General features: G+C 46.1%; 1 protein-coding gene across 1 annotated transcript in view; it reads right to left on the bottom strand.

Annotated features, from left to right (window-relative positions):
• The window catches only part of LOC120036308 (DDB1- and CUL4-associated factor 1-like), a 66,646-nt gene that overhangs the window by 20,680 nt on the left and 30,295 nt on the right, over positions 1 to 15,671 (bottom strand). The window contains exons 9-13 of the mRNA XM_038982780.1: positions 15,395 to 15,553; positions 9,457 to 9,636; positions 6,654 to 6,863; positions 3,502 to 3,671; positions 2,774 to 2,898 (exon numbers count right to left, since the gene is read on the bottom strand). Of these exons, the coding sequence (XP_038838708.1) occupies positions 2,774 to 2,898; positions 3,502 to 3,671; positions 6,654 to 6,863; positions 9,457 to 9,636; positions 15,395 to 15,553 (844 nt within the window). The remainder of the gene's footprint in view (positions 1 to 2,773; positions 2,899 to 3,501; positions 3,672 to 6,653; positions 6,864 to 9,456; positions 9,637 to 15,394; positions 15,554 to 15,671) is intronic.

The following is a 15,671-nucleotide window of genomic DNA, read 5'->3' as shown; positions in this document are numbered from 1 at the left end:
ACTACCTGCTGGTTACTGGCCCAACGCTCTAACCACTAGGCTACCTGCTGGTTACTGGCCCAACGCTCTAACCACTAGACTACCTGCTGGTTACTGGCCCAACGCTCTAACCACTAGACTACCTGCTGGTTACTGGACCAACGCTCTAACCACTAGGCTACCTGCTGGTTACTGGACCAACGCTCTAACCACTAGACTACCTGCTGGTTACTGGACCAACGCTCTAACCACTAGACTACCTGCTGGTTACTGGACCAACGCTCTAACCACTAGACTACCTGCTGGTTACTGGACCAACGCTCTAACCACTAGGCTACCTGCTGGTTACTGGACCAACGCTCTAACCACTAGACTACCTGCTGGTTACTGGCCCAACGCTCTAACCACTAGGCTACCTGCTGGTTACTGGACCAACGCTCTAACCACTAGACTACCTGCTGGTTACTGGACCAACGCTCTAACCACTAGGCTACCTGCTGGTTACTGGACCAACGCTCTAACCACTAGACTACCTGCTGGTTACTGGCCCAACGCTCTAACCACTAGGCTACCTGCTGGTTACTGGCCCAACACTCTAACCACTAGGCTACCTGCTGGTTACTGGCCCAACGCTCTAACCACTAGGCTACCTGCTGGTTACTGGACCAACGCTCTAACCACTAGGCTACCTGCTGGTTACTGGACCAACGCTCTAACCACTAGACTACCTGCTGGTTACTGGACCAACGCTCTAACCACTAGGCTACCTGCTGGTTACTGGACCAACGCTCTAACCACTAGACTACCTGCCGTACTGATGACAACGCAAACGTATCAAAACACGTTGCTACTCATTCATTGCAGCTGCAGTGCTGGTTGTAGTCATTCATTACAGCTGCAGTGCTGGTTGTAGTCATTCATTACAGCTGCAGTGCTGGTTGTAGTCATTCATTACAGCTGCAGTGCTGGTTGTAGTCATTCATTACAGCTGCAGTGCTGGTTGTAGTCATTCATTACAGCTGCAGTGCTGGTTGTAGTCATTCATTACAGCTGCAGTGCTGGTTGTAGTCATTCATTACAGCTGCAGTGCTGGTTGTAGTCATTCATTACAGCTGCAGTGCTGGTTGTAGTCATTCATTACAGCTGCAGTGCTGGTTGTAGTCATTCATTACAGCTGCAGTGCTGGTTGTAGTCATTCATTACAGCTGCAGTGCTGGTTGTAGTCATTCATTACAGCTGCAGTGCTGGTTGTAGTCATTCATTACAGCTGCAGTGCTGGTTGTAGTCATTCATTACAGCTGCAGTGCTGGTTGTAGTCATTCATTACAGCTGCAGTGCTGGTTGTAGCGTGAGTGGAAGGAGGGAGAACGTGTATTTCTTGGCTTATACAAAATTTTAAAAAGCATTGACATTGCTGAATAACAACTTCAACATGAACTTACTCATAAAAACAGCAGCTCTTTGCTGTATTCGTTGAGTCATAGACTGTAAAAAAAAAAGCCTAGAGTTCACAGCTAAGTTGATACTGCGAGATTTCAAAATGTGAAATGGTAAAAAAAAAAAAAAAAATGGGACCACTTTGCCTTCCTGGCACTAGGCCTGCTTAATCAAGTGTACAGCAAGAAACAAATAAAACAAATAGGAATACAAGGCTTTATCGTTGGGTTTTTACAGAAATGTTTGGTGATCGACTAGGAATGCCTTGGAGATCGACCAGTTGGTGATCATTGCTCTAGAGACTGACCAAGTAGTATAGATGTAGAGAATCTAGAGAGACTGACCAAGTAGTATAGATGTAGAGAATCTAGAGAGACTGACCAAGTAGTATAGATGTAGAGAATCTAGAGAGACTGACCAAGTAGTATAGATGTAGAGAATCTAGAGAGACTGACCAAGTAGTATAGATGTAGAGAATCTAGAGAGACTGACCAAGTAGTATAGATGTAGAGAATCTAGAGAGACTGACCAAGTAGTACAGATGTAGAGAATCTAGAGAGACTGACCTAGTAGTATAGATGTAGAGAATCTAGAGAGACTGACCAAGTAGTATAGATGTAGAGACTGACCAAGTAGTATAGATGTAGAGAATCTAGAGAGACTGACCAAGTAGTATAGATGTAGAGAATCTAGAGAGACTGACCAAGTAGTACAGATGTAGAGAATCTAGAGAGACTGACCTAGTAGTATAGATGTAGAGAATCTAGAGAGACTGACAAAGTAGTATAGATGTAGAGAGACTGACCAAGTAGTATAGATGTATAGAGACTGACCAAGTAGTATAGATGTAGAGAGACTGACCAAGTAGTATAGATGTAGAGACTGACCAAGTAGTATAGATGTAGAGAATCTAGAGAGACTGACCAAGTAGTATAGATGTAGAGAATCTAGAGAGACTGACCAAGTAGTACAGATGTAGAGAATCTAGAGAGACTGACCTAGTAGTATAGATGTAGAGAATCTAGAGAGACTGACCAAGTAGTATAGATGTAGAGAGACTGACCAAGTAGTATAGATGTAGAGAATCTAGAGACTGACCAAGTAGTATAGATGTAGAGAATCTAGAGAGACTGACCAAGTAGTATAGATGTAGAGAATCTAGAGAGACTGACCAAGTAGTATAGCTATTGATAATCTAGAGAGACTGACCTAGTAGTATAGCTATTGATAATCTAGAGAGACTGACCTAGTAGTATAGCTATTGATAATCTAGAGAGACTGACCTAGTAGTATAGCTATAGAGAATCTAGAGAGACTGACCAAGCAGTATAGATATAGAGAATCTAGAGAGACATACCGACAGTGCAGACGGTGGATCCTCCTTCATCCAGCACGTCTACAGTCTCAGCTAGCAGCAGCTGAACCTTTGGTACTACAGTCAGCATGGCCAAGATGTCCAGGGCAAAACGCACCGTATCAGACCTGGTAGATAGAACAGAGGATTATCTCTATGGGGATACAGCAGTCTTACTGACCAGGGAAGGAGGGGACTGAGCAGGACGTTTATCTTAGCTCACAAAAGATATAACAGGAACTGCCTTCTAGACCTTGGAGAAAGGAAAAATATACACTGCTCAAAAAAATAAAGGGAACACTAAAATAACACATCATAGATCTGAATGAATGAAATATTCTTATTAAATACTTTTTTCTTTACATAGTTGAATGTGCTGACAACAAAATCACACAAAAATGTATCAATGGAAATTATCAATGGAAATCAATCAAATCACACAAAAAATGATCAATGGAAATCAAATGTATCAACCCATGGAGGTCTGGATTTGGAGTCACACTCAAAATTAAAGTGAAAAACCACACTACAGGCTGATCCAACTTTGATGTAATGTCCTTAAAACAAGTCAAAATGAGGCTCAGTAGTGTGTGTGGCCTCCACGTGCCTGTATGACCTCCCTACAACGCCTGGGCATGCTCCTGATGAGGTGGCGGACGGTCTCCTGAGGGATCTCCTCCCAGACCTGGACTAAAAAGCAGGTCAATTAGAGAGACTACTGGTTAACGTACCTGCCGTAGTAACTCCTCCAGTCACAGGCTATAGAGATGAGTTGTAATACGAGGGGAATACAGGAGAGCTTGTAAAACACCTCGACAGGTTCCCAGTATAGCTGAGTGTGTCCACACTCTATCAGGAAGTCCATCATGTCCACCACCTGCTCATGACTGTATGAACACGACTGGGGGGGGGGGGGGGGGACACAGACACACAACAAGTCTTCAATAAGTCAAATCAAACAATTTTTATTTTCTACTGTATTATTGACTGTATGTTTGTTTATTCCATGTGTAACTCTGTGTTGTTGTTTGTTTATTCCATGTGTAACTGTGTTGTTGTTTGTTTATTCCATGTGTAACTCTGTGTTGTTGTTTGTTTATTCCATGTGTAACTGTGTTGTTGTTTGTGTCACACTGTTTTGCTTTATCTTGGCCAGGTCGCAGTTGTAAATGAGAACTTGTTCTCAACTAGCTTACCTTGTTAAATAAAGGTCAAACAAAATTTAAAAATAAAAAACAAATCGAGCACTCAGTCTTCGTTATCCATAATCAATCATTCACTAATCAATAGATACATCTTGATCATATCTAAATGAGTGTCAGTGTGTTCACCTCAGGACATCACTAAATAGGATGAGTGTCAGTGTTCACCTCAGGACATCACTAAATAGGATGAGTGTCAGTGTGTTCACCTCAGGACATCACTAAATAGGATGAGTGTCAGTGTTCTCCTCAGGACATCACTAAATAGGATGAGTGTTAGTGTTCTCCTCAGGACATCACTAAATAGGATGAGTGTCAGTGTGTTCACCTCAGGACATCACTAAATAGGATGAGTGTTAGTGTTCTCCTCAGGACATCACTAAATAGGATGAGTGTCAGTGTGTTCACCTCAGGACATCACTAAATAGGATGAGTGTCAGTGTGTTCACCTCAGGACATCACTAAATAGGATGAGTGTTAGTGTTCTCCTCAGGACATCACTAAATAGGATGAGTGTCAGTGTGTTCACCTCAGGACATCACTAAATAGGATGAGTGTTAGTGTTCTCCTCAGGACATCACTAAATAGGATGAGTGTCAGTGTGTTCACCTCAGGACATCACTAAATAGGATGAGTGTTAGTGTTCTCCTCAGGACATCACTAAATAGGATGAGTGTTAGTGTTCTCCTCAGGACATCACTAAATAGGATGAGTGTCAGTGTGTTCACCTCAGGACATCACTAAATAGGATGAGTGTTAGTGTGTTCTCCTCAGGACATCACTAAATAGGATGAGTGTCAGTGTTCTCCTCAGGACATCACTAAATAGGATGAGTGTCAGTGTTCACCTCAGAACATCACTAAATAGGATGAGTGTTAGTGTGTTCACCTCAGGACATCACTAAATAGGATGAGTGTTAGTGTTCTCCTCAGGACATCACTAAATAGGATGAGTGTCAGTGTGTTCACCTCAGGACATCACTAAATATGATGAGTGTTAGTGTTCTCCTCAGGACATCACTAAATAGGATGAGTGTCAGTGTTCACCTCAGGACATCACTAAATAGGATGAGTGTTAGTGTGTTCTCCTCAGGACATCACTAAATAGGATGAGTGTCAGTGTGTTCACCTCAGGACATCACTAAATAGGATGAGTGTCAGTGTTCACCTCAGGACATCACTAAATAGGATGAGTGTCAGTGTTCACCTCAGGACATCACTAAATAGGATGAGTGTTAGTGTTCTCCTCAGGACATCACTAAATAGGATGAGTGTTAGTGTTCTCCTCAGGACATCACTAAATAGGATGAGTGTCAGTGTGTTCACCTCAGGACATCACTAAATAGGATGAGTGTTAGTGTTCTCCTCAGGACATCACTAAATAGGATGAGTGTCAGTGTGTTCACCTCAGGACATCACTAAATAGGATGAGTGTTAGTGTTCTCCTCAGGACATCACTAAATAGGATGAGTGTCAGTGTGTTCACCTCAGGACATCACTAAATAGGATGAGTGTTAGTGTTCTCCTCAGGACATCACTAAATAGGATGAGTGTTAGTGTTCTCCTCAGGACATCACTAAATAGGATGAGTGTCAGTGTGTTCACCTCAGGACATCACTAAATAGGATGAGTGTTAGTGTGTTCTCCTCAGGACATCACTAAATAGGATGAGTGTCAGTGTTCTCCTCAGGACATCACTAAATAGGATGAGTGTCAGTGTTCACCTCAGAACATCACTAAATAGGATGAGTGTTAGTGTGTTCACATCAGGACATCACTAAATAGGATGAGTGTTAGTGTTCTCCTCAGGACATCACTAAATAGGATGAGTGTCAGTGTGTTCACCTCAGGACATCACTAAATATGATGAGTGTTAGTGTTCTCCTCAGGACATCACTAAATAGGATGAGTGTCAGTGTTCACCTCAGGACATCACTAAATAGGATGAGTGTTAGTGTGTTCTCCTCAGGACATCACTAAATGGGATGAGTGTCAGTGTGTTCACCTCAGGACATCACTAAATAGGATGAGTGTCAGTGTGTTCACCTCAGGACATCACTAAATAGGATGAGTGTCAGTGTTCACCTCAGGACATCACTAAATAGAATGAGTGTCAGTGTGTTCACCTCAGGACATCACTAAATAGGATGAGTGTCAGTGTGTTCACCTCAGGACATCACTAAAAAGGATGAGTGTCAGTGTTCACCTCAGGACATCACTAAATAGGATGAGTGTCAGTGTTCACCTCAGGACATCACTAAATAGGATGAGTGTCAGTGTGTTCACCTCAGGACATCACTAAATAGGATGAGTGTCAGTGTTCACCTCAGGACATCACTAAATAGGATGAGTGTCAGTGTGTTCACCTCAGGACATCACTAAATAGGATGAGTGTCAGTGTATTCACCTCAGGACATCACTAAACAGGATGATTGTCAGTGTGTTCTCCTCAGGACATCACTAAATAGGATGAGTGTCAGTGTGTTCACCTCAGGACATCACTAAATAGGATGAGTGTCAGTGTGTTCACCTCAGGACATCACTAAATAGGATGAGTGTCAGTGTGTTCACCTCAGGACATCACTAAATAGGATGAGTGTCAGTGTGTTCACCTCAGGACATCACTAAATAGGATGAGTGTCAGTGTGTTCACCTCAGGACATCACTAAATAGGGAATCTACCTTGTAGTAAGGTTGAGAGTGAACTTGAGCGCCCCCTTCAGTTCTCTGGAGGGACTGTTTGACTTGCTCCACCTTGACAGCCAGGTGGGCCTCGAAGTACCTTCTCAGGCACATACAGGTGTGTTTGGCTGTCTGACGGCTGGAGAACACCTGGTCGTCACTCAACATGGCGCCCTGGTCCTCTGTGTTCAGGATCTCTAATGTACTGATCTAGAGAGAGAGATAGACAGACAGACAGATATAAATAGAGACAGACAGACAGACAGACACAGACAGACAGACAGAGAGACAGAGAAAGAGAGAGGACACACAGCACTGGGTCAGAGGGGACTAATAAAAACACAGTCCCTCAGTCTTCAAGGGAGAACGTTTTCTTCACAAATTAAACTAGAGACCGCACCTTCAGGGCTGTGATGCGACAAAAGGAAAGCAACTTCCAAGGTCCTCTGGCATCACAATTGTCTTCTGAAATCAGTAGCCGAGGGACAACATAGCTAGGCAGTGGAAATACTGCAAGGGGGACTACTGGACCTCTAGTCACCAGGTTGACTGTCCTGATGACTGCAGTATGGCTCTGAATGAGAGAATCTCTCCCCCTACTCACCAGGTTAACTAGTCTCCTGAGGCCATCCTGGTGGTCAAACAGCTGCAGTATGGCTCTGAATGAGAGAATCTCTCCCCCTACTCACCAGGTTAACTAGTCTCCTGAGGCCATCCTGGTGGTCAAACAGCTGCAGTATGGCTCTGAATGAGAGAATCTCTCCCCCTACTCACCAGGTTAACTAGTCTCCTGAGGCCATCCTGGTGGTCAAACAGCTGCAGTATGGCTCTGAATGAGAGAATCTCTCTCCCTACTCACCAGGTTAACTAGTCTCCTGAGGCCGTCCTGGTGGTCAAACAGCTGCAGTATGGCTCTGAATGAGAGAATCTCTCCCCTACTCACCAGGTTAACTAGTCTCCTGAGGCCATCCTGGTGGTCAAACAGCTGCAGTATGGCTCTGAATGAGAGAATCTCTCTCCCTACTCACCAGGTTAACTAGTCTCCTGAGGCCGTCCTGGTGGTCAAACAGCTGCAGTATGGCTCTGAATGAGAGAATCTCTCCCCTACTCACCAGGTTAACTAGTCTCCTGAGGCCGTCCTGGTGGTCAAACAGCTGCAGTATGGCTCTGAATGAGAGAATCTCTCCCCCTACTCACCAGGTTAACTAGTCTCCTGAGGCCGTCCTGGTGGTCAAACAGCTGCAGTATGGCTCTGAATGAGAGAATCTCTCCCCTACTCACCAGGTTAACTAGTCTCCTGAGGCCATCCTGGTGGTCAAACAGCTGCAGTATGGCTCTGAATGAGAGAATCTCTCTCCCTACTCACCAGGTTAACTAGTCTCCTGAGGCCGTCCTGGTGGTCAAACAGCTGCAGTATGGCTCTGAATGAGAGAATCTCTCTCCCTACTCACCAGGTTAACTAGTCTCCTGAGGCCGTCCTGGTGGTCAAACAGCTGCAGTATGGCTCTGAATGAGAGAATCTCTCCCCTACTCACCAGGTTAACTAGTCTCCTGAGGCCATCCTGGTGGTCAAACAGCTGCAGTATGGCTCTGAATGAGAGAATCTCTCCCCTACTCACCAGGTTAACTAGTCTCCTGAGGCCGTCCTGGTGGTCAAACAGCTGCAGTATGGCTCTGAATGAGAGAATCTCTCTCCCTACTCACCAGGTTAACTAGTCTCCTGAGGCCATCCTGGTGGTCAAACAGCTGCAGTATGGCTCTGAATGAGAGAATCTCTCCCCTACTCACCAGGTTAACTAGTCTCCTGAGGCCGTCCTGGTGGTCAAACAGCTGCAGTATGGCTCTGAATGAGAGAATCTCTCCCCCTACTCACCAGGTTAACTAGTCTCCTGAGGCCGTCCTGGTGGTCAAACAGCTGCAGTATGGCTCTGAATGAGAGAATCTCTCTCCCTACTCACCAGGTTAACTAGTCTCCTGAGGCCATCCTGGTGGTCAAACAGCTGCAGTATGGCTCTGAATGAGAGAATCTCTCCCCTACTCACCAGGTTAACTAGTCTCCTGAGGCCGTCCTGGTGGTCAAACAGCTGCAGTATGGCTCTGAATGAGAGAATCTCTCCCCTACTCACCAGGTTAACTAGTCTCCTGAGGCCATCCTGGTGGTCAAACAGCTGCAGTATGGCTCTGAATGAGAGAATCTCTCCCCTACTCACCAGGTTAACTAGTCTCCTGAGGCCGTCCTGGTGGTCAAACAGCTGCAGTATGGCTCTGAATGAGAGAATCTCTCTCCCTACTCACCAGGTTAACTAGTCTCCTGAGGCCATCCTGGTGGTCAAACAGCTGCAGTATGGCTCTGAATGAGAGAATCTCTCCCCCTACTCACCAGGTTAACTAGTCTCCTGAGGCCGTCCTGGTGGTCAAACAGCTGCAGTATGGCTCTGAATGAGAGAATCTCTCCCCTACTCACCAGGTTAACTAGTCTCCTGAGGCCATCCTGGTGGTCAAACAGCTGCAGTATGGCTCTGAATGAGAGAATCTCTCCCCTACTCACCAGGTTAACTAGTCTCCTGAGGCCATCCTGGTGGTCAAACAGCTGCAGTATGGCTCTGAATGAGAGAATCTCTCTCCCTACTCACCAGGTTAACTAGTCTCCTGAGGCCATCCTGGTGGTCAAACAGCTGCAGTATGGCTCTGAATGAGAGAATCTCTCTCCCTACTCACCAGGTTAACTAGTCTCCTGAGGCCGTCCTGGTGGTCAAACAGCTGCAGTATGGCTCTGAATGAGAGAATCTCTCTCCCTACTCACCAGGTTAACTAGTCTCCTGAGGCCGTCCTGGTGGTCAAACAGCTGCAGTATGGCTCTGAATGAGAAGGAGATGGAGAAGAATATGGTGGTGTGGCAACAGCCCGACGCGTGGGAACACTCCAGGAGCCACAGGGCATAGTCCACCATGTCTGACAGCACACTGTCTGGCAGCATACACACCTGTAGGAGGGACAGACAAGTCAGGTAACAGACACACCTGTAGGAGGGAGAGACAGTCAGGTAACAGACACACCTGTAGGAGGGAGAGACAGTCAGGTAACAGACACACCTGTAGGAGGGAGAGACAGTCAGGTAACAGACACACCTGTAGGAGGGAGAGACAGCCAGGTAACAGACACACCTGTAGGAGGGAGAGACAGCCAGGTAACAGACACACCTGTAGGAGAGAGAGACAGCCAGGTAACAGACACACCTGTAGGAGGGACAGACAAGTCAGGTAACAGACACACCTGTAGGAGGGAGAGACAGTCAGGTAACAGACACACCTGTAGGAGGGACAGACAGTCTGGCAGCATACACACCTGTAGGAGGGACAGACAAGTCAGGTAACAGACACACCTGTAGGAGGGAGAGACAGTCAGGTAACAGACACACCTGTAGGAGGGAGAGACAGTCAGGTAACAGACACACCTGTAGGAGGGAGAGACAGCCAGGTAACAGACACACCTGTAGGAGGGAGAGACAGCCAGGTAACAGACACACCTGTAGGAGAGAGAGACAGCCAGGTAACAGATACACCTGTAGGAGAGAGAGACAGTCAGGTAACAGACATACCTGTAGGAGGTACAGACAGTCAGGCAACAGACACACCTGTAGGAGGGACAGACAGTCAGGTAACAGACACACCTGTAGGAGGGACAGACAAGTCAGGTAACAGACACACCTGTAGGAGAGAGAGACAGTCAGGTAACAGACATACCTGTAGGAGGTACAGACAGTCAGGTAACAGACACACCTGTAGGAGGGACAGACAGTCAGGTAACAGACACACCTGTAGGAGGGAGAGACAGCCAGGTAACAGACACACCTGTAGGAGAGAGAGACAGCCAGGTAACAGATACACCTGTAGGAGAGAGAGACAGTCAGGTAACAGACATACCTGTAGGAGGTACAGACAGTCAGGCAACAGACACACCTGTAGGAGGGACAGACAGTCAGGTAACAGACACACCTGTAGGAGGGACAGACAAGTCAGGTAACAGACACACCTGTAGGAGGGAGAGACAGTCAGGTAACAGACACACCTGTAGGAGGGAGAGACAGTCAGGTAACAGACACACCTGTAGGAGGGAGAGACAGTCAGGTAACAGACACACCTGTAGGAGGGAGAGACAGCCAGGTAACAGACACACCTGTAGGAGGGAGAGACAGCCAGGTAACAGACACACCTGTAGGAGAGAGAGACAGCCAGGTAACAGACACACCTGTAGGAGGGACAGACAAGTCAGGTAACAGACACACCTGTAGGAGGGAGAGACAGTCAGGTAACAGACACACCTGTAGGAGGGACAGACAGTCTGGCAGCATACACACCTGTAGGAGGGACAGACAAGTCAGGTAACAGACACACCTGTAGGAGGGAGAGACAGTCAGGTAACAGACACACCTGTAGGAGGGAGAGACAGTCAGGTAACAGACACACCTGTAGGAGGGAGAGACAGCCAGGTAACAGACACACCTGTAGGAGGGAGAGACAGCCAGGTAACAGACACACCTGTAGGAGAGAGAGACAGCCAGGTAACAGATACACCTGTAGGAGAGAGAGACAGTCAGGTAACAGACATACCTGTAGGAGGTACAGACAGTCAGGCAACAGACACACCTGTAGGAGGGACAGACAGTCAGGTAACAGACACACCTGTAGGAGGGACAGACAAGTCAGGTAACAGACACACCTGTAGGAGAGAGAGACAGTCAGGTAACAGACATACCTGTAGGAGGTACAGACAGTCAGGTAACAGACACACCTGTAGGAGGGACAGACAGTCAGGTAACAGACACACCTGTAGGAGGGAGAGACAGCCAGGTAACAGACACACCTGTAGGAGAGAGAGACAGCCAGGTAACAGATACACCTGTAGGAGAGAGAGACAGTCAGGTAACAGACATACCTGTAGGAGGTACAGACAGTCAGGCAACAGACACACCTGTAGGAGGGACAGACAGTCAGGTAACAGACACACCTGTAGGAGGGACAGACAAGTCAGGTAACAGACACACCTGTAGGAGAGAGAGACAGCCAGGTAACAGACACACCTGTAGGAGGTACAGACAGTCAGGTAACAGACACACCTGTAGGAGAGAGAGACAGCCAGGTAACAGACACACCTGTAGGAGGGAGAGACAGTCAGGTAACAGACACACCTGTAGGAGGGAGAGACAGCCAGGTAACAGACACACCTACACAGTTATATGTTTCAAGTCACGTGACAGCAAACAAAATGACATCCAATGAGGTTTCATTTTGGTAGTTGAATGTGGATTTGCTACTGTGTGGGGTAAGTGTGTGTGTAAACAATGCCTTGCAAAAGTATTCATCCCCCTTGATGTTCTTCCTATGTTGTTGCATTACAACCTGTAATTTAAATGGATTTTTTTCATGTAATGGGACAGATACAAAATAGTCAAAATTGGTGGAGTGAATGAAATGAAAAATGAAAAACATAACATGTTTCAAAAAATAATAAAAAATAAAAAAAATGGAAAAGTGGTGTGTGTATATGTATTCACCCCTTTGCTATGAAGCCCCTACATAAGATCTGGTGCAACTAATTATCTTCAAAAGTCACAAAATTAGTTAAATAAAGTCCACCTGTGTGCAATCTAAGTGACACATGATCTGTCACATGATCTCAGTGTATATACCGTAATTTCTGGACTATTAAGCGCACCTGAAGAAAAGCCGCACCCACTGAATTAAAAAAATATATGTATTTTGTACATAAATAAGCCGCAGGTGCCTACCGGTACATTGAAACTAATGAACTTTACACAGCCTTTAAACGAAACACGGCTTGTAACAAAAATTAATAGGCTTTTAAACGAAACACGGCTTGTAACAAAAATAAATAGGCTTTTAAACGAAACACGGCTTGTAACAAAAATAAATAGGCTTTAAAGAAACACGGCTTGTAACAAAAATAAAACAAAATAGCAGTAAACAGTAGCCTACCAAGAAAGTCATTGGTCACTATCTTCCTCCTGTGCACTGAAACCACTGAAGTCATCTCCCTCGGTGTCGGAGTTGAATAGCCTCAGAATTGCTTCATCCGATGTTGGATCGTTTTCATTGTCGCTCTCGTCACTTTCATCCGGAGGCAAATTCCCCGCTGAGCTCATGCTGCCCTCTTCAACACGCAGCAGTCCAGCCTTTCGAAACCCGTTGATGATAGTGGATCTTTTGACAATGCTCCACGCTGTCAGGACCCACTGGCAGACTTGACCATAAGTTGCTCTTCGCATGCGGCCCGTTTTAGTGAAGGATTTCTGCCCACTTGTCATCCAAGCCTCCCACTGAACACGGAGCGCCACCTTAAATGCACGATTTACACTGATGTCGAGTGGCTGCAAATACTTTGTTGTGCCCCCAGGAATCACAGCTGGAATTGAGTTTGTCCTCTTGATGGCTTCTTTCACAGAATCTGTTATGTGGGCCCTCATGCTGTCCAACACGAGCAATGCCTTGTTCTTGTGAAAGAATCCTCCCGGTCGCTTGCCGTAACACTCCGTATGCCATTCATGCATTAGGCCTTCCGTCATCCATCCTTTCTTGTTGACTTTCACAACAATTCCTCTCGGGAATTTTTCTTTTGGCATCGTCATGCGTTTGAAAATCAACATCGGTGGAAGCTTTTCTCCCGATGCCGTGCAGCTCAGAACACAGGTGAAGTGCGTTTTTTCATGCCCAGTTGTTTTCAGCGTGATGGATGATTCGCCTTTCCTGTTGACAGTCCGAGTGAGGCAGGTCAAACGTCAGAGGAACCTCATCCATATTTATGATGTCGTGCGGGCCGATGGAATGCTCCGCTATCTTTGCATCAGTGAATTTGCGGAAGTTTGAAACTTTTTCCTCGTAGTCGGGAGGGAGCTGCTGACACAGACTCGTCCGTACCCTGTACGTCTCATAAATCTTAGACACCACGATGGTCCACCTCTAAAATCCTCAAACTTCATTGCGGTGGCGATTGTTTTGGCTTTCAGTCGGATCTGCACAGTTGAAACACCTCGGCCGTCTGCTCTCTGTGTGTTGACCCAGTCTTCAAGCTCATTTTCTAGTTCGGGCCATCCGCTTTTCTTCTCTGAAAGCTTTTGTTGTCTTTTTGCACTGAGTCAGTTCCTCACGCTGCAGTTTCCAACGTCTTATCATAGACTCATTAAGGCCAAGCTCCCGTGCAGCAGCTCTATTTCCTTTTCCAACAGCCAGATCGATCGCCTTCAAGTTGAAAGCTGCATCATATGCATTTCTCCGTGTCTTTGCCATGATGAGGGTGACAAAATGACTACCGTAATCAGAATGATGGGAAGTTTGAGCGCGCTCGATTTACGTCACATTATGTGACGGTGCTCAGTTTTTTGGCGGCATGAATTTGTGAAAGCGGGAAAAATCCATAAATTAGCCGCGTCATTGTATAAGCCGCGAGGTTCAAAGCGTGGGAAAAAGTAGCGGCTTATAGTCCGGAAATTACGGTACACCTGTTCTGAAAGGCACCAGAGTCTGAAACACCACTAAGCAAGGGGCACCATGAAGACTAAGGAGCTCTCCAAACAGTTCAGGGACAAAGTTGCGGAGAAGTACAGATCAGGGTTGGGTTATAAAAAGAAATATCAGAAACTTTAAACATCCCACAGAGCACCATTTAAATCCATTATTAAAAAATGGAAAGAATATGGCACCACAACAAACCTGCCAAGAGAGGACCGCCCACCAACACTCACGGACCAGGCAAAGAGGGCATTAATCAGAGAGGCAACAAAGAGACCAAAGATAACCCTGAAGGAGCTGCAAAGCGCCACAGCGGAGATTGGAGTATCTGTCCATAGGACCACTTTAAGCCGTACACTCCACAGAGCAGGGCTTTATGGAAGAGTGGCCAGAAAGAAGCCATTGCTTAAAGAAAAAAATAAGCAAACACGTTTGGTGTTCGCCAAAAGGCATGTGGGAGACTCCCCAAACATATAGAAGGTGGTACTCTGGTCAGATGAGACAAAATTTAGCTTTTTGGCCATCAAGGAAAACACTGTCTGGCGCAAACCCAACAACTCCCATCACCCCGAGAACACCATCCCCACAGTGAAGCATGGTGGTGGCAGCATCATGCTGTGGGGGATGTTTTTCCATCGGCAGGGACTGGGAAACTTTTCAGAATTAAAGGAATGATGGATGGTGCTAAATACAGGGAAATTCTTGAGGGTAACCTAGAGATTTGAGACTGGGACGGAGGTTCACCTTCCAGCAGGACAATGACCCTAAGCATACTGCGAAAGCAATACTCGAGTGGTTTAAGGGGAAACATTTAAATGTCTTGGAATGACCTAGTCAAAGCCCAGACCTCAATCCAATTGAGAATCTATGGTAGGACTTAAAGATTGCTGTACACAAGCGGAACCCATCCAACTTGAAGGAGCTGGAGCAGTTTTGCCTTGAAGAATGGGCAAAAATCCCAGTGGCTAAATGTGCCAAGCTTATAGAGACATACCCAAAGAGACTTGCAGCTGTAATTGCTGCAAAAGGTGGCTCTATTATAATTATATTATAATTATAATCATTTTGCATCTTCAAAGTGTTGGGCATGTTGTGTAAATCAAATGATACAAATCTCCCCAAAAATCAATTTTAATTCCAGGTTGTAAGGCAACAAAATAGGAAAAATGCCAAGGGGGGTGAATACTTTGGCAAGCCACTGTATATGACTCCTACCCTCTCCATGGCGTCCTGGTTGTAAGCTAGGTAGTAGAGACACAGTGACACCCCAGTAGCAGCCATGGAGGGTCTGGGGATATCCAGCAGCTTCTGCACTCCTCCATGAGCTATGAAGTCAGCAGCAAACTTCTTGTGCAGGAGCAGGGAGGCAAGGTACTGGAGAGCAGAGAGAGCAGAGAAGAGAGACAGAGAGAACGAGAACAGAGAGAGCGAGAACAGAGAGAGCGAGAGCGAGAGAGAGAGAGAGATCCGTTACAACAACATTCAGACCCTA

The sequence above is a fragment of the Salvelinus namaycush genome, unplaced genomic scaffold, assembly GCF_016432855.1.
Source record: "Salvelinus namaycush isolate Seneca unplaced genomic scaffold, SaNama_1.0 Scaffold13, whole genome shotgun sequence".
Classification (NCBI taxonomy): Eukaryota; Metazoa; Chordata; class Actinopteri; order Salmoniformes; family Salmonidae; genus Salvelinus; species Salvelinus namaycush.
The sequence above is the reverse complement of the archived record's forward strand: the minus strand, read 5'-3'. Positions and strand labels throughout refer to the sequence as shown.